Below are 26,296 nucleotides of genomic sequence, written 5' to 3' on the forward strand. Positions count from 1 at the left end.
CGATGGAGGAAAATGACTGAACACCGGCGGGCAATTAGCACGGGACAATTAATTAACACTGGGCAACGAGCACTGGGCAATTAATTAACACCGGGCAATGAGCACTGGGCCATGAACAAGAGGCGACGGGCACCAAGCGATGACCCTCCCGGAATCAGCACCGCCTAATTAACCCCGAGCAATTAACTCTGCGCCACGCTCCCACGCGGCCCCTTTAAGGCAAAGTCCCGCCCGATCCGAGTGGCAGCAGGCATAACCAATGAGCGGCGAGCTGGGCCGGGGGGATGACCAATAGGCTGTGAGCAGGGGGCGTGGCCGGCGCGGCGGAGCCCCGGCGCGGTGAGTGCGCGGCGCATGCGCGGGGCGGGGGGGTCCCGGAGCCCGCCCGGCGACCCCCGGAGCTGCCGCTGCCCCCCCCGAGCTTCACTGCAGCCCCCCCAAGCTCATTGCAGCCCCCCAACCCTCATCGCACCCTCCTGGCGCTTCCTGCAGCCCCCCCATCCTTCCCGCATCCTCCTGATGCTGCTTGCAGCCCCCCACCCGCCCCTTCCCGCAGCCCCCCGACTCTTTGTGCATCCCACCCATCCTTGGTGCAGCCCCCCGAGCCTTGCTGCACCCCCCGAGCCTTGCTGGAACCCCCCCAAAACCGTGCCTGCATTGCAGACCCCCAAATCTTTATTGCATCCTCCTTAGAGCACCCTGTAGCCCCCCCCAAACCTTTACTGCAGCCCCCAACCCATTCCCTTCCTGAACACTGCAGCCCCCCAAACCTTTACTGCAGCCCCCAACCCATTCCCTTCCTGCACCCTGCATCCCCCAAGCCCTCCTCTTTCTGCACCCCCCCAAACCGTCACTGAAGCCCCCCAAACCCTCCCTTAAGTGCACCCAATAGCTCCCCAAAACCCTCCCCTCCAGCCCCCCAAACCCTTCCTTTACTGCAACCCCCAAACCCTCATTGCAGCCCCCCTATTCATTTTCTTCCTGCACCCAACAGCCCCCCCCAAAACCGTCCCCTGTAGCCCCCCAAACCCTCCCATAATTGCACCCAATAGCCCCCCCAAATCCTTTCCTGTAGCCCCCCAAACCCTCATTGCAGCCCCCCGAAACCCTTCCTGTAGTCCACCAAACCCTGCCCTGTAGCCCCCCCAAACCCTTCCTTTACTGCAGCCCCCAAATCCTCACTGCAGCCCCCCCAAACCCTCCCCGTACCCCCCAAACCCCCGGCCCTAGCGCACCCCCAGCCCCCCCTGCACCCTGCAGCCCAGCTCGCCCCCGTGCCCCCCAGGCTGGCAGCAGCCCCTCCCCCCCTGGGACCCCCGCTCCCCCCCCAGCTCCAGCCCCCCCGGCACCCCCCAGCCCAGCGAGCTCTTCTACCCCAGCGCGGGCATCGCCCAGTCCAGCCGCCCGTATCCTCCCAGCGCCGCCCAGTCCGGCCAGCACATTCCTCCCAGTATCCTCCAGTCCGGCCAGCCCTTCCCCACCAGTGCCACCCAGTCCGGCCAGTCCATTCCTCCCAGTATCCCCCAGTCCGGCCAGCCTTTCCCTCCCAGTATCTCCCAGTCCAGCCAGTCCTTCCCCACCAGTATCCCCCAGTCCAGCTACCCCTTTCCTCCCAGTATCTTCCAGTCCAGCCAGCCTTTCCCTCCCAGTATCCTCCAGTCTGGCCAGCCCTTTCCTCCCAGTATCTTCCAGTCCGGCCAGCCTTTCCCTCCCAGTAACCACCAGTCCAGCTACCCCTTTCCCCCCAGTATCCTCCAGTCCGGCCATCCTTTCCCTCCCAGTATCCTCCAGTCCAGCCAGCCCTTCACCTCCTTCAGCTTCCCGTGCATCCTGCAGTCCAGCCAGCCCTTCTCGTACCGCAGCCCCCCCCGGCTCCCCAAATCCTGCCAGCTCTTCCCGGCCGGCCCCCTGTGCCCCCCGCAGTCCAGCCAGCCCTTCCCGTCCTGTGCCCCCCCCTGCCTGCCCCAGTCCAGCCAGCCCCTGTCCTACCGCAGCCCCCCCCGGCTGCCCAAAACCCTCCCCGACCCCTTCCCCGCCTACGGCCCCCCGGGGGTCCCCCAGTCCAGCCGACCCTTCCCCTTCTGCGCCCCCCCCTGCATCGCCAAGGCCACCGAGCTCTTCCCGTGCTACGTCCCCCCCCAGCCCAGCAGACCCTTCCCCATTTACACCCCTCTGCCCATCCCCCAGTCCAGCAGACCCTTCCCCTCCCCCGGCACCCCTCAGCCCCCCTCCCCGTGCCCCCCACAATCGCCGGACCCTCTCCCTCACCACCCCCTGCAGCCCCCCCGGCGCCGCGGCTCTTTGTCCCCTCGCCTGCACGTCTGGGGGGTCCCCTCGCCTCCCCAAAACCCCGCCACGCCCTGAGCCGGCCTCGCCACGCCCGCAGCTGCCGCGGGACCCCCGCCCCCATGGGGGACGCGCCGGTGCCGGAGCTGGAGGCGGTGCTGGATGGAGGCGCCTGGGACGTGGGGGAGACTTTCGAGGGGTCCCCCGCGCCCCCCGGGCCCGTCCGCCTGGGCAGGAACGTTTGCTACGTCGTGCTGGCCGTGCTCTTCAACCAGGAGGTGAGGCAGCCCCGCTCCCAGTGCTCCCAGTGCGGTCAGGTAATCCCCCCCAGTGCCCCCAGTGCAGCCAGGCCATCCCCCAATGCGGCCGGAACATCCCCCCAGTGCCCTCCAGTTCAGCCAGGCCATCCCCCAGTGCTCCCAGTGCGGCCCGGACATTCCCCAGTGCCCTCAGGTTATCCCCCAGTGCAGCCAGGCCATCCCCCAGTGCCCCCAGCCCATTCTCCCAGTGCCCCCCAGTGCCCCCCAGGCCATCCCCCAGTGCCCCCCTGGCCATCCCCCCAGTGCTCCCAGTGCAGCCAGGACATCCCCCAGTGCCCCCAGCCCATTTCCCCAGTGCTCCCCAGTGCCCCCAGGCCATCCCCCAGTGCCCCCCAGTGCAGCCACCCCTTTCTCCCCATCATCTTTCAGTCCAGCAACCCCAATACCCCCCAGTATCCCCAGTTCAGCCACACTTTCTCCCAGTACCCCCAGTACAGGCTCGCTGTGCCCCCAGACCCCCTTTCCCCCCGGTACCCCCAGTCCAGGCAGTCTTTCTCCCCAGTATCCTCGAGTCCAGCCCTCCTTTCCCCCCAGTATCCCCAGTCCAGCCGCTGGGGACACTCCCCCCCGCCCCCATTTCCCCCCGGTACCCCATCCCAGCCCCTTTCCCCCCTCCCCCGCAGGACGCGCTGCTGCTGGTGCAGGAGGCCAAGCCCGAGTGCCGGGGCCGCTGGTACCTCCCCGCGGGCCGCATGGAGCCGGGCGAGGCCATCGTGGCGGCGCTGCGGAGGGAGGTGCGGGAGGAGTCGGGGCTGGAGTGCGAGCCCGTCACGCTGCTGGCCCTGGAGGAGCGGGGCCCGGCCTGGATCCGCTTCTCCTTCCTGGCACGGGCCACAGGTTTGTGCTGCTCCGAGGGGCACGGGGGGCACGGGGGGAGCGTCCCCAGCTGGCTCCGTGGTGGGTATCAGTGTCCCCTGCCACTGTCATGATGGCAAGTGGCACCCCTGTGATGGGTATCCCTGTCCCCTGGCACCCCCATGATGGGAATTCCTGTCCCCTGCCAGTCCCACGATGGGAAGTGGCATCCCTATGATGTTTATCCCTGTCCCCTGCCATCATCATGATGGAAAAGTGGCACCCCTGTGATGGGTATCCCTGTCCCCTGGCACCCCCATGATGGGTATCAGTGTCCCCACCCCTCCTGTGCCCAGGCATCCATGTCCCCTGCCACCTTTGTGCCAGCTCACTGGTGTCCCCTGCAAACCCCACGGTGGATTTTAGCACCTTTATGCCAGGCCATCACTGTCCCTTGCCACCACCCCCCAACCCCCCCACAGGGCCACCAGGGTCCCCTCTGAGCCCACCTCGGGGGTCTCAATGCCCCATCAGTGTCAGTGTCCCCTCTGAGCCTACCTCGGGGGTCTCAATGTCCCACCTGTGTCCCCTCTGAGCCCATCTCGGGGGTCTCAATGCCCCATCAGTGTCAGTGTCCCCTCTGAGCCCACCTTGGGGGTCTCAATGCCCCTTCAGTGTCCCCTCTGAGCCCACCTCGGGGGTCTCAATGCCCCATCAGTGTCAGTGTCCCCTCTGAGCCCGCCTCGGGGGTCTCAATGTCCCACCTGTGTCCCCTCAGAGCCCACCTCGGGGGTCTCAATGTCCCACCTGTGTCCCCTCTGAGCCCACCTCGGGGGTCTCAATGCCCCATCAGTGTCAGTGTCCCCTCTGAGCCCACCTCGGGGGTCTCAATGTCCCACCTGTGTCCCCTCTGAGCCCACCTCGGGGGTCTCAATGCCCCTTCAGTGTCCCCTCTGAGCCCACCTCGGGGGTCTCAATGCCCCATCAGTGTCGCCCCCCAGCCCCTTCCCGCCGTCCCTCTGTCCCCCCCATTCCGTGCCACCCCTGTCCGCGCAGGTGGGACCCTGAAGACCCTGGAGGAGGCTGACTCCGAGTCCCTCCAAGCCACCTGGTGGCCCGGGGACCCGCGGTCGCTGCCGCTGCGCTCTCCGGACATCCTGCCCGTGCTGGAGCTCGCCGCCCGCTACCGCCGCAGCCCCGCGCACCCCCCGACGCTGCCGCGGGAGCTGCCCTGCTCCCCGCTCTGCCTGCGCCTCCTGCTGCCCTTCTCCAACGCCTCCGGCGACCTGTGGCTGCTGCTGGCCACCGCCGGCACCCCGCACCTGCCCGTGGTGGCCTGCGGCACGTCCCCCTCCGAGCTGCGTGCGGGGCTGCGCCCGCCGCTGCTGCGGCTGCTGCGGGAGCGCCTGGCCTGGGAGCCGCAGCCCGCGGCTCTGGGGCTGCTGGGGCTGCAGCACCACCCTGGAGACTCTGGGGACACCGACGGCATCTGCTTCAACGTGCTGCTGAGCGTGGCCCCGGGCAGCCAGCGGGAGCAGCCCCCCGAGCCCCGAGACCCCGCGCTGCGCTGGTGGCCGGTGCGGGAGGAGCGGCTGCGGGGCCGCGTCCTGCGGAGGCTCCGTGCCACCGTGCCCGTCCGGAGCTAGGGCACGGAGAGCCTGGGTGTGGGAATGGGGGGCTCAGAGGGGCAAAGGGGGCGCCCCGGGATGTGCTGGCCGGGGATGGGGGTGCTGCGGGGCTGGGGGTGCTGGGAGCAGAAATAAAATAAACCCGGCTGCTGCTGCTGCTGCTTCTGTGTCCGGGCTGTGGGTGGGAGTGGGGTTTGGGGGTGTTTGGGGGAAAATAGGGGGTGGGATTTTGGGGTGTTTGCAGGAAATGGGGAGTGGGTTTGGGGTGTTTGCAGGAAATGGGGAGTGGGTTTGGGGGAAAATGCAGAGTGGGGGTTTTGGGGTGTTTGGGCAGAAATAGGGGGTGGGATTTTAGTGTGTTTGCAGGAAATGGGGAGTGGGTTTGGGCGAAAATGCAGAGTGGAGTTTTGGGGTGTTTGGGGGGAAATCGGGAGTGGGCTTTGGGGTGTTTGGGGGAAAATGCAGAGTGGGTTTCGGGGGAAACTAGGGGGTGGATTTTGGGGTGTTTGGGGGAAATGGAGAGTGGGTTTGGGGATGTTTGGGGGAAAATAGAGGGGTGGGATTTTGGGGTGTTTGTGGGAAAATGGGGAGTGGGTTTTGGGGTGTTTGGGAAGAGGCACAGGAGGTGGTGCTGAGTCACAGCTTTATTGGAGCAGAGTCCCATCACCCTGGGGAGGGGCTTTGCGGGGTCGGGGGGGGACAGTCCCCCGCCAGAGCACACACACGTATCACACACACACACAGACATGTCACACATGTCACACTCCCCCTGCCACAGAGCCAGGGCAGGGGACAATCGAGTCCTTGCAGCTGGGGGGGGGCTCTGTCCCACACACCCCATTATTGCCTAAAAATTCCCTGCTGGAGCCTTGCGGGGAGCAGGAACCACCACCCAGGAGAAGCCACAGCAGCCACGGCCCCGCGCCCAGCACGGGGACGTGGCGACACCTCGGGGCTGGCCAAGGTGACAACGAAGGACTCGGCGCCTCCTCATCCTCCTGCCAGGTCCTTCCCGCGGAGCCGCGGCCATTCCTGGCTACTGCAGGGCCACCGGAACGCGGGCTGGGCCACCCCCAGCGGCCACCACGGCCCGGCCCAAGAGGGGGAGCTCGGGGGGGGGCTCAGGGTGGCCCCTCGGGTGGCCCCTTGACCAGGGCGATGGCAGCCAGCTCCTTGCAGAATTCCTCCAGCACCACCACGCCCTTGAACAGCACCGTGTGATCCATCCTGCGGGGACACCAGCGATGGGGGGGGTCTGTGGGGTACAACCCCTCCCCAAAAGGGCATTTTGGGGGACTCACTGCTCTCCTGGCAGCAGCCCCAGGAGCTGCCGGCGCACCAGGAGCAGCTTGGCCCTGGAGTGGGGCACGCGCTGGAGCCGCTGCATCAGCTCCCCGATCACCTGGGGAGGGAGGAGAGAGTCACCCCCCCGGCCAGGGGGTGTCCCCGTGTCCCCACACCCCCGTGGGTGACATTACCCTGACGAGGACGGAGAAGAGCGAGCGACAGCCGGGGGCCAGGTTGAGGTAGGGGTCCAGCAGGTACTCGTGGAGGTGGGGGTGGGGGAAGGCGGCCAGCTGGGACAGCACCGAGGTCACCTGCAGGTTCAGGCTGTAGGGCTGGGATGGGGGGGGATGGTCAGGACCTGGTGTGGGGGTGACCTCCCCACATCCCCTCGTTCTGAGCCCATCCCCACCAAGCTGATGCTTTTGGCCACTTTGTCCCCATGATGGGGGTCCTGGGGGGGCACAGGGCAGAGCTCGGTGGGCACCCAGGTGTACCCCTGGTACCTGATCCAGGATCCGGCTCATGCGGTCAAACAGCACCTTGAGGAAGTGTCCCTCGTAAAAAGCCACTCTGGGGTGGCAGGAGTGACAGGAGTCCAGGGGCCGGGGGGACGAGGGCCACCCCCACGGGGCTGCGCTGGCACGGCACGCCTGGACCTGCCCGGGGGTGACAACAGGTGAGAGCCAGGGCGAGGACAGTCACCAGCTGGGGCTGGGAACACTCCCGGGCACCCACCATGCCCAGGGCATCGTGCACGTAGGTGTCGTATCCGCCCTCCTCCATGCACGAGGAGGTCTTGGCCTCCTCGGGGACCAGGCACAGGAAGCTGGAAGAGAGGGAGGAGAGGATGGGGAGGGGGATGCAGCCCCCCCATTGCAGCCCAGCCCCTCCTAACCCCTACCTGCTGACCACCTCGCTCACTTGCCCCTTCCCCGACGGGGTCAGTGCTGGGGAGGGATTTTTTGTCGCCCCAAAGCTGTCTGGGAATCCGTCGGTGAAATAGGGATCCTCCTCCAGGTCCCTGTGCGGGGTCAGCGTGAGGGGGGTGGGCAGTGGGTGGGGGGCACCCCCCTGGCCCTGCCCCAGCCCCCCCTCGCTCACAGCCCGTCCTCCTCGGGGTCCGTCTCGGGGGCCCCGCGCTCCTCGGGGCCGCGCTGCAGGTACGCCCTGGCCTCCAGGTTCCGCAGCACCAGGTTGTGAGCCACGTGCTCGTGGGGCTTCCTCAGCAGCTCCTCGAAGAGCCGCAGGCTGGCCAGGCTGATCTGGGCACGGCCACCAGGGTGAGACCCCCGGCACCGCTGCCCACCCACCCTGCCAGCACAGCCCACCCAGGTGAGCTCACCTCGTCGCACAGGTGGTCGCAGCGGTCGATGAGCTGCGCCCGCAGAGGGTGGGGGGCGTCCCCGGGGGTCTCGGGGTGCCGGTGGGGCCCCAGCAGGAAGAGGACGAGGCGGTGGAGCAGGGCGGGGGCGCGGAGCTGCCGCACGGTGCCCGTCAGCACGGCCGTGGCGCCCAGCACGGCCAGCTCTGACCTGCAGGGGTGGGAGGGAGGGTTTGTCCAGGGAAAAGGGGGAACCCCCCCACTCCTGGCTCTGAGGGGGGCCTGAGGAGCAGAACCCCCCAGCTGGGGTCGGGGTGGTTGTCCAGGGAAAAGGGGGAACCCCCCCCACTCCTGGCTCCAAGGGGGGCCTGAGGAGCAGAACCCCCCAGCTGGGGTCGGGGTGGTTGTCCAGGGAAAAGAGGGAGCCACCCCACTCCTGGCTCTGAGGAGCAGAAAGCCCCAGCTGGGGTCAGGGAGTTTGTCCAGGGAAAAAGGGGAACCCCCTCCTCTGCTCCTGGCTCTGAGGGGGGCCTGAGGAGCAGAACGCCCCAGCCGGGGTCACTCACATCTGCAGGAGCTGCGGCTGCAGGATTCCCTGGAAGAACTTCTCCTCCACAGCTCTGCTGATGGCATCGGCCACGAGCTGGGGGGGAGGGAGGGACTGAGAGTGGGGACACCCCAGGACAAGACACAGCCTTAAATTACACCCCAGGAGGTTTAGGTTGGATTAGGAAGAGTTTCTCCAGAGAAAGGGTGACTGGATGTTGGAATGGGGCTGCCCAGGGAAGTGGTGGAGTCGCCACCCTTGGAGGTGGCACTCGGTGACAAGGTGGGGATCAGGCACAAATCAATGCCCAGATGAAGGAATCCCGTGGTTCTCACCGGGTGGGCACCCATCACCAGCTCATCCAGGAAGTCCAGCCAGCCCAGGAACTCAGCCAGGCTCTCCTTGCCCGGGAAACCCCCGTCCCCAGCGCCATCCCCCTGCGACCTGCACGGCACGGAGAACGTGGGGCTGTGACACCGCCTGGCTGGCACCTGGCACCCCCAGCCCAGCGCCCCCTCACCTCCAGCTGGCTCTGTCCATGGCGAGGACATCGGCGGGGTCGGTGCCAGCGGGCACGGCGCTGTAGAGGTCGCAGAGGTGGCCCACGAGCAGCTGGCACAGGGCACTGCCCCGCACCAGGCAGGTGGCAGCCACCTCCTGGGACAGCCCCGCCAGCAGCAGCAGGTTCTCCCGAGCCTTCAGCGCCACCCGGCTCTTCTGCGAGGAAGAGGAGGAGGGCACGGGGGTGGCCACACACCTGGCAGTGCCCGCTGTCCCTGAGGTGCCACCCCTGAGGGCGTACCTTGCTCCTGCACAGTGCCACCAGGCAGGTGACGAGGTTGCTGTCCCTGCGTGGCTGGCAGGGCTGGGCTGGAGGGCAGCTGGCAGAGGTGCCCGGGGGATGCCCCAAACCCTCATTCCTGGGGGTGGAGCTGGCAGAGGTGCCCGAGGGATGCTCCAAACCCTCATTCCTGGGGGTGGAGCTGGCAGAGGTGCCCGAGGGATGCTCCAAACCCTCTGCCCTGCAGGTGGAGCTGGCAGAGGTGCCCGAGGGATGCTCCAAACCCTCTGCCCTGCAGGTGGAGCTGGCAGCGGTGCCCAGGGGATGCTCCAAGGGGGTGGAGCTGGCAGAGGTGCCTGGGGGATGCTCCAGACCCTCTGCCCTGCGGGTGGAGCTGGCAGAGGTGCCCGAGGGATGCTCCAGACCCTCTGCCCTGCAGGTGGAGCTGGCAGAGGTGCCCGAGGGATGCTCCAAACCCTCTGCCCTGTGGGTCGAGCTGGCAGTGGTGCCCGAGGGATGCTCCAAGGGGGTGGAGCTGGCAGAGGTGCCCGGGGGATGCTCCAAACCCTCTGCCCTGGGGCTCTCCGGGGCTCTCCTCCCGTTCAGGATGCTCTTTCCCTGGAGAGGAAGAGGAGCAGCAAAGCATTGCACAACCACCTTCCTCCTCCTCCTCCTCCTCACCCCGAGGAGCTTTGTGGCAGGGAGGAGGCTGCCAAGGGGGGTCCAAAACCCCAATTGGGGGAGCCCAAAGCCCGCTGGGGACCCCACATTGTCCCACCTCCAGGATGTAGGGCAGCAGGCTGGGATCCTGCTGGATCTTGGAGCAGAGCACGGCGGTGAACTGCACCTCCTCCTTCTCAGTGCCGGAGCCCAGGCGGTCCCCGCTGAGCTGGAGCAGCTTCTGGGGAGGGGGGGTGGGCATGTGGGGGTGCTGGGGGCGTCACCCGTGGGTGTCACCCCCCGGGGACAGGTGGCACCTCACCTGCACGGGCCGGTGCACGTTGAGGTAGTGCAGGAGCGGGTGCTGCAGCTGCCCCAGCAGGCGGCTGAAGAAGAGCAGGACCTGCTGCCTCATCCCGGGGGGATACTGGGACAGGGACATGGGGACAGCAGTCAGCCACATTCCCTGATCTCCCTGGAACTGCCCCAAACCACCCCAGACAACTCCCCAGCTCTCCTGAACCGTGGCATTCACACTCTCTGGAAAAATCGCTTCGCCCAGGGTTGTTCTCCTAGGAAGCTGAGAAGCCTCAGGGAAAAGGAAAACAATTCTGATCTCATCTGCTTCTCCTGTGTTTTGCTGCTTTGGAATGTGTTGGGAGATTGTTTACCCACAGGTGATTGTTCCATTGCATTCTGCTGTGAATCCTTTTTGACTCTTTAGCCAATCAAGGCCAAGCAGTTTCGGGACTCTGGAAAGAGTCTGGCACACAGATATTATAAAAAAATAAAATAGAAATAGAAATAGAAATAAAAATAGAAATAGAAATAAAAATAGAAATAGAAATAAAAATAAAAGTAAAAATAAAAGTAAAAATAAAAATAAAAATAAAAATAAAAATAAAAATAAAAATAAAAATAAAAATAAAAATAAAAATAAAAATATCTGCTACTTGGCTTTGCAGGAGGAGGTGCCAGGTGTGGAGAATAAGTAAGTATTAGCCAAATATATAACAAATAAAATGGTTCTGCTGTCCTTTTCCTGCTAATGATAGCAACAAGGCCCCTAGAAATAGATTTAATTCAAATAGAGGTGGAAACATGCTGGTCCTTTCACACCCAGGAGGATTTGGATTTTGGTGTGCTGGGAAATGGGAATAATCCCCCAGGTTTTTTTTTTCTTTAGTATAGTTTAGTACAGCATTTTTTAATATAATATATATTCATAAAATAATAAATCAGCCTTCTGAGAACACGGAGTCAGGTTCATCATTCCTCCCTCCATCCGGGCAAACACAATATTTAACAATGAGGAGTTTAACTCAATTCTCTGAGTAAAAAAATCTGGGGGATTATTCCCATTTCCCGGCACCCCAAAACCCCAAATCCTCCTGGGTGTGAAAGGACCAGCGTGTTTCCACCTCTATTTGAATTAAATCTATTTCTAGGGGCCTTGTTGCTATCATTAGCAGGAAAAGGACAGCAGAACCATTTTATTTGTTATATATTTGGACAATATTTACTTTTTCTCCACACCTGGCACCTCATCCTGCAGAGCCAAGGAGCAGATGTTTTTAGATTTATTTTTAAAATATCTGGTTTTATTTTTGTTTTTATTTTTATTTTTATAATATCTATATGACAGATATTTTTAAAAAACCCTTCCTGTGCAAGCAGGGATGTGCTGAGGCACAAGCTCCCAGAAAGGATCCCAGTGGGGAACTTGAGACCCTCCCAAAAAAGCCAAGTTGTCCCTCACAAAAACCTGATTTTCCCCAAAAATTCCAACTATCCCCCCAACAAAAAAAGCCAATTTTCCCCAAAAAACCCCCAAGCCCTGTGACCACCTCCCACTTCACCAACTCCCGTTATCCGGAAAAATGCTCCAAAATTCAAATTACTGAGGGTCACCAGTAAAACAGCTGGGACAGGCTGCGGGTTCGGCCTCTCCCGGGGGATTTCCCCGATTCCCGGGCTCACCTCTGCCTTTCCCAGCGTTCCCAGCGTTTCCAGCAGTTTGTGCTGCAGCAGGAACTCCAGGCACGGCCCCGCGTCCCCCGGCGGGCGCTGCCGCTCCTCGTGCACCAGGATGTCCAACATCTGCCGCAGGCGCCACGGGATGTCCGTCTGTCGCGCCGGGACGCTCTCATCTGCGGGGTTTGGGGTTTGGGGATCAGGGATTTGGGATCTGGGGGTCAGGGGTTCAGGGATTTGGGGATCAGGGGTTCGGGGGTTCAGGGATCTGGGATTTGGGGATCAGGGATTTGGGATTTGGGGATCAGGGGTTCAGGGATTTGGGGATCAGGGGTTTGGGGGTTCAGGGATCAGGGATTTGGGGATCGGTGATTTGGGGATCGGTGATTTGGGGATTTGGGGATTCAGAGATCAGGGATTGGGGATTTGGGGATCAGGGATTAGGGGGTTCGGGGATTTGGGGATTCAGGGTTCGGGGATTTGGGGATTCAGGGGTTCAGGGATTGGGGATTTGGGGTCAGGGATTAGGGGGTTCAGGGATTTGGGGATTCAGAGATCAGGGGTTCAGGGATTTGGGGATTCAGGGTTCGGGGATTTGGGGATTCAGGGGTTCAGGGATCTGGGATTTGGGGATCTGGGATTTGGGGGTTCAGAGATCAGGGATTCAGGGATTTGGGGATTCGGGTGTTTGGGGATTTGGGGATTCAGGGATCAGGGAATTCAAGGATTCAGGGATTTGGGAATTCAGGGGTTCAGGGATCTGGGATTTGGGGATCAGGAAATTGGGGATTCAGGGATTTGGGGGTTCAGAGATCAGGGATTCAGGGATTTGGGGATTCAGGGGTTCGGGGTTTCAGAGATCAGGGAATTCAGGGATTCAGGGATACTGGGGTTCAGGGATTCGGGGATTTGGGGATTCAAGGGTTCGAGGATTCGGGGATTCAGGGGTTCAGGGATCCGGTGATCAGGGATTCGATGATCCAGGGAGTCAGGGATTCAAGGATCCAGGGGTTCAGGGATCTGGGATTCAGGGATCCAGGGATTCGAGGATTCAGGGATTTAAGAATCCAGGGATTCAGGGATAGGGAGTTAAAGGATTCAGGGATACCAGGACTCAGGGATCTGGGGATTCAGGGATCAGTGTTCCAGGGATTCAGGGATTGAGGGATCAGGGATTTGATGATCCAGGGAGTCAGGAATTCGGGGATTTGAGGATTCAGGGATCCAGGGGTTCAGAGATTCAGGGGTTTGGGGATTCAGAGATTTGGGAATTCAAGGATTCAGGGATCCAGGGATCTGGGGATTTGGAGATTCATGGATTCAGAGATTCAGGGATCCAGGTATTCACGGATTCAGGGATTCAAGGATGGGGGGCTGTGGCGGGGCCCCCCCGGGCACAGCAGCGGGAGGGATGCCCCGGTGAGGTGCCAGCCGTGCCAATGGGGTTCTGCCAGGGGTTTTCCCCGATCCGTGCCATCCCTAAATCCTGCTCCTCCGGAGCGGGAACGACGCTAGATGGCAATGTGAGGATGGAACAACTGCTTCCGCTCCGGCCTAGGACGCTGCCGGACATCCCGCTCCTCCCGCCGCTGCCCGTTCCGTTTCCCCGGTGGGCACCGGAGCCCCCCCGGCAGATCCGGGACCGAGATCCGCCGGGGAACCGGGGCCGGAGCTCTCCCGGCGCTGTTCCAGCGCTCCCGGGGTTCCCGGAGGGACGTGTCCCAGCCTGTGCCGGGAGTGTCCCCAGCCACCCCAAAGTCCCCGTGCCGACCCCACCGCGCTGCCAGGGGGGCGCGGCTGGGCAGGGCAGAGAGCCCCGCGTGGGGAAATCCTGCCGGGCTTTGGGGAGGGGTCCCGGGGCCTGTCCCCACCTGCCAGGGCAGCCCCAGCGCACTGGGGTCCTGTGCCAGGGCACGGGGTCCCGTCGCAGGGTGCAGGGATCTGTGCCAGGACACGGGGTCCTGTCCCGGGACATGTCCCCTGACCCTGCCCCAGGGCACAGGTATCATTCCTAGGCCGGGGATCCCTTTTTAGGACACAGGGACCCTCTCCAAAGACCTCTCCTGGTCCCTTTCCAGGATATGGGATCGTGTCCCAGGGAATGGGGTCCCCTCCGAGAGCGCTGCGACCCCTCCCCCGCCCCCGCCTCGGGCACAGAGACCTTATTCCCGTTTTTAGGACACCCTATTTTAGGATACGAGGACCTCTCCTAGGACACGACAAATCTGTTCCCACACCACAAGGACTTTATTCCCACCTGAGACCCCCTCCCGGGGAAAAAGAACTCCATGCCGGGAAACACGAACCTCATCCCGGGACAAAAGCACCCCAAGCCCGGGGCACCGGGACCCTCTCCCCGCACCCCACTCACCTGTGGCCTCCAGGTAGTAGCTGGTGATGCCGGTCCAGTGCTCGGTGAAGGCTTCCAGCAGGTCCACGCTGGGCTCCCGCTGCTCACACCGGGATCGGGGTCAGGGGGGCACGGAATCCCCCGGTCCCGGTTCCGGTCCCGTTCCTCCCGCGTCCCCCCCCCGGCCCCGCTCACCGTCTCCACCGCCTGCTGCAGCAGCGCTCCCAGCCGGCTGAGCATGGCTGGGACCCCCGGGACCGGCCCCGGCCCCGGTCCCGACCCCGCTCCGGCCCCGCCGCCCCCGGCCCCGCCTGCGCCGCCGGCCCCGCCCCGCCCGGTCCCGCCCCCGGCGGCTCCGCTGCCGCTCCCGGCGGGATGGGGCGGGGAGGGAGCGAGAAGGGCGGAGGACGGAGGGGTTGGGAAGGTGCCTCAGCCCTACAATTGCTCCGCGGGCAGTTCTGGGTGGGGATGGACCCACACACCCGGATGGGAACAAACCCCCACACAACGGATGGACCCCACAAATCCCATCACGGGATCGGGACTGACGGCACAAACTCCTTCCCCGGGATCAGAATACCCCCCAAAAACTGCTTCCTTGGGATTGGGACTGACGGTACAAACTCCTTCCCCGGGATCAGGATTGACCCCATAAACCCCTTCACCAAGATGGGGATGGACCCCACAAACTCCTTGCACCAGATTCAGGATACCCCCAAAAAATCCTTCCTTGAGGTCGGGACTGACCGCACAAACCCCTTCACTGGGATTGGGATGGACCCCACAAACTCCTTGCACTGGGATCAGGATACACCCCACAAACTCTTTCCCTGAGGTCGGGATTGACCCCACAAACCCCTTCATCGGGATTGGGATTGACCCCACAGACCCCTTCACCAGGATGGGGATGAACCCCCAAACTCCTTCCCTGGGATCAGGACTGACCCCACAAACCCCTTCACCAGGATGGAGCCCACGCACACCAGGATAAGGACAAGGACACCCCCCCTTCCCAGCTCACTCTTTCCCATAAAACCCAAGTTTTATGACATTTCTTTTTATTAATTCTCTAAAAAAAACCCCAAAAACATTTCTCCAATTAAAACCAAGCCCTGACAAGCACAGCTGTTGGAAAAGCACCCAGGGCCCAGCCCGGGTCCCGCTGACTCCAGGGAATGGACAATCGGATCCCCCCCAAATAAATCTGTGTCCCCCGGGGTTTATCCACACCCATCCCTGGAAATTCGGGGTCCTGGGGGGAGATTGGGGTGGGCCCACACTGGGGACAGATCCAGCAGCGTCTGGAGTTGTGCACCCCAAAAAGGAGGTGAGGATGCAGCAGGGAGAGGCAGGAGAGCCCCGGCGGGGAGCTGATATGTGACTATCGATATATCTGGATATAAAAATAGATGTGCGTAGTGGTAGCGTTGATACTGGTGGATAAAAGTCGAATTCCAGGCTGGACCCAGGCTGGTCCTGCACGATCCACGTGCAGCCCGATGTTCTCTGGGAGGCTCCGTGGTGCTCACATGGCAGATTTCATCTCCCACTCCTGGACAAATTAAAGTGGGGGGGGTCAATCCCTCATTCCCTGTTCTGTGGGATCCCCTAAACCCTTCAGTTCTGGATTGCCAAGCAGATTGTGCTCTGTTCACCATCTGCATGGCAGATCCCTTCTGTCCATTGGGCAGTTTTCCTGATCTCTTCCACACCCACTCCTCCCTCCAGGGGACACCTGCTGATAAGAGGCCATTGGATGTCCCTGCATGGCTGATAAGAACTACAGCATCCCACTGGGAGCTGTGAGCCCAGGGGGAGGAGCCAAGCATTCCTACCCGGATATAATCTGGAGATTCTGGAACACCAGCACAGCTTCCCGCTGGATTCCCAGAGGAGCAGCAGCTGCCTCTTCCCCTGGATCTCCAGAGGCAGAGTGCACCCTTCTCCAGGATCCCTGCTCCAGCAGAACCACCCCTGGCACTGCAGGAGGGCTGAGCCACAATTCCAGTGGGACTGCTGCCAGCCCCCTGACCCACAGGGTGTCAGGCTCTGCTCTGGCTCTGCCAGGGTTGGTTTAGTTCACTGCAGTGTTTATTTTATCCTTTTATTTTCTTCCCTAACAAAGAACTGTTATTCCTGCTCCCATAGTTTTGCCTGTAAGACCCTTAGTTTAAAATTTATAGCGATTCAGAGGGAGGGGGTGTGCGTTTTCCATTTCAGGGGGGGCTCCTGCCTTCCTTAGCAGACACCTGGCTTTCCAAACCAAGGCACCTTCCCATTCCCCCAGACCCCGGGGTTACCTTTGTTTTCCGCATCACATTTCCCTTCCCCGCCACCACCGGGGACGGCGGCGGCCGCAGGGCGCTCCTGGCCGACGTGGTGCGCTTCAGCAGCGGCCTGAGGAACGATCCCTGTGGGAAAAGCAGCGGAGAAAGGCTGAGAGGTGCCCCCGAACCTCGCCGTGCCTGTCATTCAGGGCATCCCTGGAATTCAAACCTCGCCTCCTCCGGTGTCCCCCACCTCGGAGCCAGCCGAGCCGGCGCGGTGGCAGCGATGTGACCCTTCAGGGACTTCCCGAGGGCCAGCAGGTTCATCTCGGAGCCGGCTTTCAGCCTGCCCTTCACGCCCCTCTCCAGCTGCCCCACCTTCTCCTCCAGCTTGGGAAAGGCTCTTTTCCCTGCAAGGACAGAGGAGCGCTGCCAAGGCCGGGCACCCCCAGCCCCGCCGGCTTCTCCGGCCAGGAGTGGGCAGTGCCCAACCCCACAGTGGGCGGTGCCTGACCCAGAGTGGGCAGTGCCCAGCCCAAGAGTGGGCAGTGCCTGACCCAGAGTGGGCAGTGCCCAACCCCACAGTGGGCAGTGCCTGACTCAGAGTGGGCAGTGCCCAGCCAGGAGTGGGCAGTGCCTGGCCCCACAGTGGGCAGTGCCTGACCCCAGAGTGGGCAGTGCCTGGCCCCACAGTGGGCAGTGCCTGGCCTGAGAGTGGGCAGTGCCCGACCCAGAGTGGGCAGTGCCCGACCCAGAGTGGGCAGTGCCTGACCCCAGAGTGGGCAGTGCCTGACCCAGAGTGGGCAGTGCCCGGCCAGGAGTGGGCAGTGCCCGGCCCTAGAGTGGGCAGTGCCTAACCCCACAGTGGGCAGTACCTGACTCAGAGTGGGCAGTTGCCTGACCCAGAGTGGGCAGTGCCTGACCCCAGAATGGGCAGTGCCCAGACAGGAGTGGGCAGTGCCTGGACCCGGAGTGAGCAGTGCCTGACCAGGAGTGGGCAGTGCCTGACCCCACAGTGGGCAGTGCCTGACCCAGAGTGGGCAGTGCCTGACCCCACAGTGGGCAGTACCTGACTCAGAGTGGGCAGTGCCCAGCCAGGAGTGGGCAGTGCCTGGACCCGGAGTGGGCAGTGCCCGGCCAGGAGTGGGCAGTGCCCGGCCAGGAGTGGGCAGTGCCTGACCCCACAGTGGGCAGTGTCCAGCCAGGAGTGGGCAGTGCCTGACCCAGAGTGGGCAGTGCCCAGCCAGGAGTGGGCAGTGCCTGACCCCACAGTGGGCAGTGCCTGACTCAGAGTGGGCAGTGCCCAGCCAGGAGTGGGCAGTGCCTGACCCCACAGTGGGCAGTGCCCAGCCCAGAGCTTTGTTATTTTGCCTTCTATTACAACTTTTCTGTTTCTGACAGTACTACAGAAGCCACCTTGCTGATTTTACGCTGTTTTAGGTATGAAATATTTCTCTGAGAGCTCATAAGACCCGGCTGGAAGAGATCATAACATCCCCAGAGCCCCTGGGTGCTCCTACCGACGAGGACATCGAGCCCTTCCCGCGTGCCCCTCCTCTGGGGCAGGGTCAGGGTGTGCTGGGAGCGGGACAGAGCCCGGCTCTGCAGGCTGGGGCTGTCCTGGGGCAGCTGGGCACTGGCAGGCCTGGCCCGGAGAGCTGCTGGTGCTGCTGGAGGAAGGGAAGAGGAGGCAGGGTCAGGAGGAAGGGAAGGGAGATGGTGGGAAGAAAGGGAAGGGGAGGGAGGGTGGGGAGGGAGAAAAGAAGAGGAAGGGTCCAGGGGAGGGGAGGGGAGGGGAGGGGAGGGGAGGGGAGGGAAGGGAAGGGAAGGGAAGGGAAGGGAAGGGAAGGGAAGGGAAGGGAAGGGAAGGGAAGGGAAGGGAAGGGAAGGGAAGGGAAGGGAAGGGAAGGGAAGGGAAGGGAAGGGAAGGGAAGGGAAGGGAAGGGAAGGGAAGGGAAGGGAAGGGAAGGGAAGGGAAGGGAAGGGAAGGGAAGGGAAGGGAAGGGAAGGGAAGGGAAGGGAAGGGAAGGGAAGGGAAGGGAAGGGAAGGGAAGGGAAGGGAAGGGAAGGGAAGGGAAGGTGGAAGAGCAGGGGAAGGATGATGGGGAGGAAAGACAGGGCAAGGGTGCTCAGGGGGCATAGCAGAGGACGGACACTGGGGAGAAAGGAAAGGATGATCAGGAGGAAGGGAAGAGGAGAAACACTGGGGAGGAAGAACAGGGGAAGGACACAGAAATCCCAGCTCCCATCCCAGCCCACGGAGCTGGGGAAGGTGGGGACACCCCGCCGCACCCCTGGCTGGGGCACCCCGCCCCTCTCACCTGCCTGCGCGGGCCGGGCACCGCCCGGGGCGTGGCTGCTGGCACAGGCGGGCAGGGCAGACGCGGGTCTCGGGCGCTGCCCTTGCGCTGCCCGGTCCAGGCTCTGCTGCTGCGGAAGGAAGCCCGGGAGAAGCCCGTGGGCAAGGGGACGGTGGGAGTGGATCCCCCCCACGCTGAGGGGCGCTGGTGGGGGCCAAAGAGCCCCAGCAGATGTTACCAGCTGCTGCAGCCGCTCCGCGTTGGAGTAGAGATGTTTGGGGGTCTCGGCTGGCGGGGGCTGCCCGAAGGGATCGTCCATGTAGGCGTTGGGGGTGGGGACACGGCGCAGCAGCAGCCCCCTGCGGGCAGGAGGGGCTCGCGTTACCTCCCACACCCCACCTGGAGAGGGAGGGCTTGGGGGTCCCAAAGTCCTCACCCGGCAGCGGGACGGCTGGTCGGCCTGGGGGGTCTCGGGGGGGGCCCGTCACCCTTCTTTGGCTCCACTCCTCCCCTGGCCTGCAGGGTCTTCAGCCACGCTTCCCTTTCCTCGTCCGAGCGGGTCTGGTGGGGGGCAGGGTCTGGGCTCAGGGGGTACCCCCGGGCAGAGTCCAGGCTCAGGGGGTACCCCCGGGCAGAGTCCAGGCTCAGGGGGTGCCCCCCTAGACAGGATCTGGGCTCAGGGGGTGCCCCGGGGAAGGGTCTGGGCTCATGGGGTGCCTCCCTAGACAGGGTCTGGGCTCAGGGAGTGCCCCTGCAGCAGGGTCTAGGCTCAGGGGGCACCCCCGGGCAGGGTCTGGGCTTAGGGGTGCCCCTGGGCAGGGTCTGGGCTCAAGGGGTACCCCCGGGCAGAGTCAAGGCTCAGGGGGTGCCCCTGCAGCAGAGTCCAGGCTCAGGGGGTGCCCCTGGGCAGGGTCTGGGCTCAGGGGGTGCCCCCCGGCAGGGACACGGGGGTACCCTGGTGGTCCCTCACCTGCAGCAGGGCGAGCTCCCGGCCGTGCTGGGCGATGCGGATCCGAAGATTTTGGGGGGGAGCCGGCGGCCGCCCCGGGGGACACCTCGCAGCCGTCCAGGCGCAGGGCGCACACGGGGCGCTGGGCAGCGCCGGGCTCGGGGAACATGCGCAGGGCTCCGTGCCGGACCGCGCACCACAGGCGCTGCCAGCGGCCCCGCAGCCGCACCGCCAGGAACCCTGCGGGCAGCCCGGTCAGCGGGCACGGGGGGCGGCACCCCCGAGCCCCGGCCCCTCGCAGCCCTCACCTCCTTTGGCGTCCTCTCCGGGCCGAGGGCTGCGGGCAGGGCTCCGCCGGGAGCCATCCTCATCCTCCTCTTCCTCCTTGCCGAGCTGGGGTGCGGCAGGCTGAGAACCCGACTCGGTGAGGTCTCAGCCCCCTGCACCCTGACCCCCTCCAGAGAAGGAGCCCAGGATAAGGGGTTGGGGTGTGTTCCTGAGCTGTTCCCGGGTCTCCCGAGGGACAAACTCACCCTGCTGAGCCTCGAGGAAGGTGTCGCAGGGACACTGAGGGCTGCCAGCCCGCTCGGGGCATCGCTGCTCACCTCCTCGATCACCTGCCGAGGGAAACGGGCAGCGCTGCACCCCTGCTCTGGCTCCCCAGCTAAAAAAGCTCCGCACGACCCCGAGAAGGAGACTGGGGACACACCGGATCATCCCCAGCCCCCCCGGGAGCACCGGAGCAGGGCCGTGCCCCCATTTCCCCCTGCCCACCCCGCTCCTGCCCGGCTGCAACACCTCCAAACCTTCCTCCAGTCCTCAGCCTGCTGCCGGCTCTGGAAGCCGATGACCAGCACCTCTCCTGCCGTCCCTGTCACCTTCAGGGCGTGGGGCATCTTCTTGCCCCGCTTGTCCTTGTAGGTGACACGGCAGCCGCGCAGGTCCAGCTCCAGCACCGGCTGCAGGTCAGCGGCGCACCTGAAGCACTGGGGGGGGGGGGGCACAGCGGGGTCAGGGGGGCACGGAGGGGCCAGGGGGGGCACGGAGCCCCCTCCATCGCTTCATCCATCGTCCTTCGCAGCCCCTCACCAGCAGCATGTGCTCCCGGACGATGAAGAGCTGCTTGGCCCACTGCCCGAGCCAGCGCTTCCTCCAGAGGAAGCCGCAGAGCTGCGGCTGGGGGCGCCCGGGGGGCTCGGCCTCGGCGCTGGGGGCCGATGGCCAGCGCAGGTAATGGGCCCGGTCCGTCACCCCCTCCTCCTCCTCCTCTTCCTCCTCTCCGTACGACTCGTAGTGGCTGCTGTCGCTGTCGCCACCTCCTGGGAGCCGGGATGGGGTCAGGGCGGGGGGAGCGGGGGGCGCTGGGGAGGGGGCGCGGGGAGACCTCACCGGTTCTGCCGTGCCCGGGGGGTTCGGCGTCCTCGTAGGAGTCATCGGCCGTGGGGGCCGGGGGGACGCCCGGCTCCTTGTTCTGGGGGTACAAGGGGCGTTCCAGAGGTGCTGCCCCCCCCGGGGGAACCTCGCAGGGTCCCCAAGTCACTGCCGGGGGCGGGTGGGCACCAAAAACCCTTCCGGTGTCAGCAAAGTTGGCCAGCGGTGCCATCCCTGGCATGGCCGTGCCCCTTTCCCACCCCCCTGAGCTCCCCCAGCCCCTCGGTGCCCCCTCTCACCGCTCCGTGCGGGCTCGGGGCGCTGCCCGGGCGGGCTCTGCCTCCCGCTGCGTCCGCGCTCCCGGAGCCTGCGGGGAAAAGCAGCACCGGCAGCGCCGTGCCGGGGTGCTGAGGGGTCGGGAACCCCCCTGAGGAGGAGATGGGGGGTGGATAGGAGCGTGGGACTCACCGGGGCTGGTCCGGCCCTGCGGGGTCCCCGGGGAGGGCGAGAGGCAGCGCATGATCATGTACTCTGCATCCTCTGCTGCGGGGGCAGCGCCGGGTCACGGCCCCGCTCCCGCGCCTGCCCCGCTGCCCACCGGGCACCGGCCGGGGGCTCCCCCCGCCCCCAGCCCCGCACTCACACGGGCCCTGCAGCCGGCCCAGCAGCTCAGACACCGATCTTTTCTTGGCCCGAGCTGCGGCGCTGAGGCTCTCGCGGTCCAGGATGAGCAGGAAGGAGCGCAGGTCCGACAGCAGCTTGTCCAGGTCTGCGGGGGACAGGGACAGCGACGTGCCACCGCACCCTCCGGAGCACCGCGTGCCCATCCCTGCCCCCGCACTGGGCAGGGCTGGGGGGTCCCCGATGCCATGGAGCGACCCCGATGCCAGGGGGTGTCCCCGGTGCCATGGAGTGACCCCGATGCCAGGGGGTGTCCCCGGTGCCATGGGGTGTCCCCGGTGCCATGGAGAGTACGTGCTCGGTCCCACCAGCCCTGCCCTGCTGCGGCACCTGCCCCGGGCAGGCACAATCCGGCCATTGACGGGCGCGGGGGGATCGGGGGAGGATGAGGAGGGGGCCCTGCGGGGATGAAGGCTCCTCTGTTGCACTGACAGAGCCGGTTTGTTCCCGGTTGCACCGGGGCAGCCCTGGCCAGGGGGCTGCTGCTGCTCCTGCACGTGCAGAGGAGGAGGAGGAGGGTGAGAAGGAAGATGAGGAGGAGGAAGAGGAGCCCTGGCTGGCTGGAGCAGCTGATGAAGGCTGAATTGCCGCCCATTCACACACCGAGGGCGAGGACAGGGGTCGGGGCTCAGCGCCAGGCGGGGACCCCGGCGCTGCCACGCCGGGAAGGACAGAGGGACAAGGAGCTGGACAGAGGGACAGGGAGCTGCTTTGTGCCCGGAGCAGGGACAGCTGGAGGGCCGGGCCAGCACCGCCGCCACCCCGCAGTGTCCCGAGAGACTCCGGGCACGAGGACAGGGTCCCTCTAACCCCGGTGGGGACAGTTTGGGGGTCCAGGCAGGTGCTGCAGAGCAGGACCAGGAGCACCCTCGGTCTGTCGCAGCTCCCCGCTCCCCCAGGGTCCCCCCGCCCTGGGCACCTCCAGGTGCCACCACAGGAGCGGGCAGATGTCCCTCGGTGTCCCGGGGTCCCTGCCGGGCTCCCCCCGGCTCCTTCCAGCCAGGTTTGCGCGGGCCCGCTCCGGGCTGTGCTCGCTGCTCCCGGCTGGGATCAAACACCCCAGAGCCGCCGCGGGAGCCCAGCACGGCCTGGCACAGGTGCCAGCTGTCCCCAGACCACCCTGACCTCTGCTCGAGTCCCTCTGCCATCCCCCAGCTGGAAAGGGACAGTTCCAGTGAAGCCACCACCAGCCCATGCTCCTCCTTCAACACCCCAGGTGACCCCGACCCCCAAATCCCTGAATCTCACATTTCTCCGAGTTAACAGGGATGCGGTGCACCCCAAAAAGGCAATGGCACCCCCCAGGTGGGGCGAGGGCAGGAGCCCCCCTTGCCACGCGTGTTGCAGGGGCGGGTGAAGCCCCCTCCCCTCCCCCGGGGGTGCTGGTACGGGGGTCCCCCGTCCCCTCCACGCGTCCCCGGACGGGGAGCACACACCCAGCCCGAGGGGAGAGGAAACATCTGGCAGCCCTGAGTCCGGCTGAGCGACGCCGGAGCTGGGCCCAAACATCTGGATTTCCCTGGAAACCGGGGAAGGGAAGGGGGGGAAGAGCTCCCTGCGGGACAAGCGGCGGGGGCTGGGGCAGGGGCTGGCTGAAGGGACCTGCGGGCGGTGTGGGGCACACGGGGACTGTCCCCCCTGGCCAGCAGGCCTGGCTCTTCCCCTCCCTCCCTTTCTGCTCTCCCCCGCCCAGGCCGAATTCCTCGGCAATGACATCTCCGTCCATTCACCCTTTTGCCCTCTCCGCGCCCCCCCCGCGCTCCCCCCGCCGCGGTGCCCTCTCCGGGGCAGCGATCCGTGCCCGGCCGTGCCCAGCCGTGCCCAGCCGTGCCCGCAGCCGGTGCAGGACGGGCAGGGGCTGCCCTGAGCCCTGGCGCGGTGCCCGCTGCCTGCTGCCGTGCCAAGGCAAAGCGGCCGGGATGGAAAACATCTGCCTCGGTCTCCAGGGCGGGAGGAAAACGCCCCCCAAACACACACAGAGCGTCTCCTAGCAAAGCTCCCCGCTCCCGCGGCACGGCGGCATCCTCATCCTCGTGCCATCATCCTCATCCTCGCGGGAGGAGGAGGAGGAGGAGGAGGAGGAAGGACGGGGCGGCCCCGGGGATGCCATGGGAACGCGCAGTGCCCGGGTGATGCCAGCGCGGGCGGCGATCCGGGGCTGATTTTGGGGTTTTATCCGTGCCATGAGGCGCCCGGGGATGCGGGGGTGTGGAGGTGACCCGGGGGACCCCGGGGGTGGCTCGGGCCCAGCGCGGGATGACTCAGAGGAGGCTGCAGGGAGCTGCTCTCGGCCACAGCGTGACTCGTCATGTGCGGAGGCTCCAGGCCACGGCTGCAGGGTGGGGACGCTCCCCCCGCGGCCGCTGCACCCCCAAATTGCCCCTGGGAGGGCGCTGGAAGGGGCGCTGTGCCCCCTCACCCTGCCATGGCACCCCAATGTCCGGGGGGACACCCTGTCCTTCCTTCCACTCCAGCTCTCACCCCGCAGCCCCCCTCGCCTCCCACCCCCCCTTTTCACCCCCTCCTCTTTTCCCGAACCCCCTTTTCCCTTCCCCGCCCCCACGGGCCCCCCACGGCAGCCGCGCCCACGGGGGTTCCCCCCCTCAGCCTCCCCCAGGGCTGAACCCCCTTTTCCCCCCGTTTTTGAGTTGGTGCCCCCAGCCTGGCATCCCTCCGGAGCCCCCCCCGTACCTCGCTGCCGGGACATGGTGCGGGAGCGCTCACATCGCGCCGGGACCGGGACCGGGACCGGGACCGGGACCGGGATCCGGACCGGGATAGGGATGGGGACCGGGATGGGGACCGGGATAAGGATCGGGATCCAGACGGGGACCGGGATGGGGATCGGTACCGGAATCCGGATTGGAATCAGGACAGAGACCGGGAACGGGATCGGGACAGGGACCGGGATCGCGATCGGGATCAGGATGGGGATCGGGATCAGGACCGGGACCGGGGCAGCGCTGTCCCGGCCCGGCTCGGCTCGCACACGCCCTGCGGGCCCCCAGCACAGCCCGGCCGGGGCGGGAGGAAGGCGGGGAAGGCTCCGCGTCCTCCTCGGAGCAGCACCGCCATCTGCAGGGACCCGGGCGCGGGTCCGGGGGGATTTTTGGACGAGGGGAGGAAGCAAAGCTGCGGAGCCGGGCTGGATAAAGCCATTTCACCTTTAATTGTAAGCAAAAAATCACTCTCACGCGGATTCTCCGACACCAGCAAATAAAATAAACTCTAACAAAAACAGAGAAAGTGAATCACTGTAGTCCAGTCCGAAAACAACCCATATTTATATATATATTTATAGATATGTCGTTTGTAGCAGTGAAAGGCAAGTATGGGCCAGTGAATTCCCGATAAATTACATTCTTTACATCCCAACAAGGTCTAGCGGCTGGAAAGTGGCTGGAAACAAAAACCGGGGAGCGTGGAGGGGCCGGGGGGTGCGGGGAGAGAGGGGTCCTGCCCAAAACGTGTGCCTGGAGAGGGGAGGGGGGAAGGGAAGGGAAGGTGCTGCCCCGTGCCGAGCCCTGTCCGCGCTGCCGGGAGGGGCCGGGGGCAGTGCCCAGCCCTGGTGCCCATCGAGCCGTGCCCTGCTCCAATCCATCGGCCCAGATCATCATCCGTGCCAGTTCGGTGCCCAAATCATCACTCCAGCGCCCTCCTGTGCCCTCGGAATCATCGCCCCAGTGCCCTTCAAATCATCGCCCCAGCGCCCTCCTGTGCCCCCCAAACCATTGCCCCAGTGCCCTCCTGTGCCCCCCAAATCATCACCCCCTGCATCCCGCCCTCCACAGCTGGAAATGCTCCAGGAGCTGCCCCAGGGACCCCTGACCCCAACTCTGCCACTCCCGCGATGCTCCCCCTGCCCCTCTGCCCAGCCCGGAGCTGGGGGGGGGGGGTTGGCAGTGTCTTTGGGGTCCCCTCTGCAGCCCCTGGCACAGGAGGGACCGGGGGGGACAGAGCTGGGGGGCTGCGGGGGGGACCGGGGGGGACAGAGCTGGGGGGCTGCGGGGGGGACCGGGGGGGACAGAGCTGGGGGGCTGCAGGGGGGACCGGGGGGGACAGAGCTGGGGGGCTGCAGGGGGGGTTAAGCTGGGATTTGGGCCTGGCTTTGCTGGGAGAACGTCGGGTCTGGCAGTGTCGGCCCCCAGGCTCTTCCCAAGCCTCAGGGTGGGGGACAGGGGCACCTCCGGGTGGGGGATGGGGGCAGCTGACCTCCATGGAGATGGGGACCCCTCCCAGCGCCCCCTCAGTGGAGCCAGCGAGCTGAAAGCAGAGCCAGGCACATTCTCGGGGGGAAAAGGGGGGCACAAAGCCCAGAGACCCCCCCAGCCCTCCCCTCCCGGCCGAACCGTGCCTGCCAAGGGGCAGGGGCTGCCCGGGCCCAGCCCCCCCGTGCCAGGCAGGTTCGAGCCCCCCCAGCCCCATCCCCCCGGGCCAGGCAGGTTCGAGCCCCCCAGCCCCATCCCCCCGTGCCAGGCAGGTTCGAGCCCGCAGCCCCATCCCCCCGGGCCAGGCAGGTTCGAGCCCCCCAGCCCCATCCCCCCGTGCCAGGCAGGTTCGAGCCCCCCAGCCCCATCCCCCCGGGCCAGGCAGGTTCGAGCCCCCAGCCCCATCCCCCCGGGCCAGGCAGGTTCGAGCCCCCCAGCCCCATCCCCATCCCCCCGTGCCAGGCAGGTTCGAGCCCCCCAGCCCCATCCCCCCGGGCCAGGCAGGTTCGAGCCCCCCAGCCCCATCCCCATCCCCCCGTGCCAGGCAGGTTCGAGCCCCCAGCCCCATCCC

General features: G+C 65.1%; 3 protein-coding genes across 6 annotated transcripts; 1 reads left to right on the forward strand and 2 right to left on the reverse strand.

Annotated features, from left to right (window-relative positions):
* Nucleotides 1-307: 307 nt before the first annotated feature.
* Nucleotides 308-5,190, forward strand: NUDT18 (nudix hydrolase 18). Its single transcript, XM_059870420.1, has 4 exons — nucleotides 308-339; nucleotides 2,387-2,564; nucleotides 3,230-3,443; nucleotides 4,458-5,190. The coding sequence occupies exons 2-4, from the start codon at nucleotides 2,409-2,411 to the stop codon at nucleotides 5,045-5,047; spliced, it is 960 nt and encodes a 319-aa protein (XP_059726403.1). The 5' UTR covers nucleotides 308-339; nucleotides 2,387-2,408; the 3' UTR covers nucleotides 5,048-5,190.
* Nucleotides 5,191-5,655: 465 nt separating this feature from the next.
* FHIP2B (FHF complex subunit HOOK interacting protein 2B) lies at nucleotides 5,656-14,255 on the reverse strand. Of its 4 annotated transcripts, none has more exons than XM_059870418.1 (18): nucleotides 14,145-14,243; nucleotides 13,971-14,049; nucleotides 11,606-11,775; nucleotides 9,948-10,052; nucleotides 9,744-9,866; nucleotides 9,510-9,583; nucleotides 8,987-9,368; nucleotides 8,705-8,901; nucleotides 8,520-8,628; nucleotides 8,204-8,280; nucleotides 7,659-7,848; nucleotides 7,418-7,578; nucleotides 7,218-7,337; nucleotides 7,052-7,142; nucleotides 6,820-6,972; nucleotides 6,508-6,648; nucleotides 6,331-6,431; nucleotides 5,656-6,256 (listed from the first exon to the last, which is right to left on the reverse strand). In XM_059870418.1, the coding sequence occupies exons 1-18, from the start codon at nucleotides 14,187-14,189 to the stop codon at nucleotides 6,151-6,153; spliced, it is 2,424 nt and encodes an 807-aa protein (XP_059726401.1). In that variant the 5' UTR covers nucleotides 14,190-14,243; the 3' UTR covers nucleotides 5,656-6,150. The 4 variants fall into 4 exon arrangements, with proteins under 4 accessions (XP_059726401.1, XP_059726400.1, XP_059726398.1 ...); XM_059870417.1 differs by having other exon boundaries at nucleotides 8,987-9,470; XM_059870415.1 differs by having other exon boundaries at nucleotides 8,987-9,583; nucleotides 14,145-14,255.
* A 735-nt stretch (nucleotides 14,256-14,990) lies between these two features.
* LOC132339862 (actin filament-associated protein 1-like 2) lies at nucleotides 14,991-24,529 on the reverse strand. The gene is given in 19 exon segments (XM_059870419.1): nucleotides 14,991-15,501; nucleotides 16,250-16,360; nucleotides 16,470-16,490; nucleotides 16,493-16,626; nucleotides 17,737-17,886; nucleotides 18,538-18,646; nucleotides 18,755-18,875; nucleotides 18,953-19,077; nucleotides 19,487-19,543; nucleotides 19,545-19,705; nucleotides 19,774-19,858; nucleotides 19,999-20,082; nucleotides 20,272-20,451; nucleotides 20,555-20,784; nucleotides 20,855-20,936; nucleotides 21,136-21,203; nucleotides 21,305-21,379; nucleotides 21,480-21,605; nucleotides 24,209-24,529. Coding segments are annotated over 19 exon segments (1,962 nt in total). The 5' UTR covers nucleotides 24,225-24,529; the 3' UTR covers nucleotides 14,991-15,474.
* Between the last annotated feature and the right edge of the window lie 1,767 nt (nucleotides 24,530-26,296).

The sequence above is a fragment of the Haemorhous mexicanus genome, chromosome 30 (genome assembly GCF_027477595.1).
Source record: "Haemorhous mexicanus isolate bHaeMex1 chromosome 30, bHaeMex1.pri, whole genome shotgun sequence".
Lineage (NCBI taxonomy): Eukaryota > Metazoa > Chordata > Aves > Passeriformes > Fringillidae > Haemorhous > Haemorhous mexicanus.

Coding starts and splice junctions, on each gene's coding strand:
- FHIP2B (XM_059870415.1), bottom strand. CDS start 14,189: ATGCTCAGCCGGCTGGGAGCGCTGCTGCAGCAGGCGGTGGAGACG. Junction 14,050..14,144: donor TGCAGCAGGCGGTGGAGACG/GTGAGCGGGGCC, acceptor CGGTGTGAGCAG/CGGGAGCCCAGCGTGGACCT. Junction 7,579..7,658: donor GCGACCACCTGTGCGACGAG/GTGAGCTCACCT, acceptor GGCCGTGCCCAG/ATCAGCCTGGCCAGCCTGCG.
- NUDT18 (XM_059870420.1), top strand. CDS start 2,409: ATGGGGGACGCGCCGGTGCCGGAGCTGGAGGCGGTGCTGGATGGAGGC. Junction 2,565..3,229: donor CCGTGCTCTTCAACCAGGAG/GTGAGGCAGCCC, acceptor CCTCCCCCGCAG/GACGCGCTGCTGCTGGTGCA. Junction 3,444..4,457: donor CTTCCTGGCACGGGCCACAG/GTTTGTGCTGCT, acceptor CTGTCCGCGCAG/GTGGGACCCTGAAGACCCTG.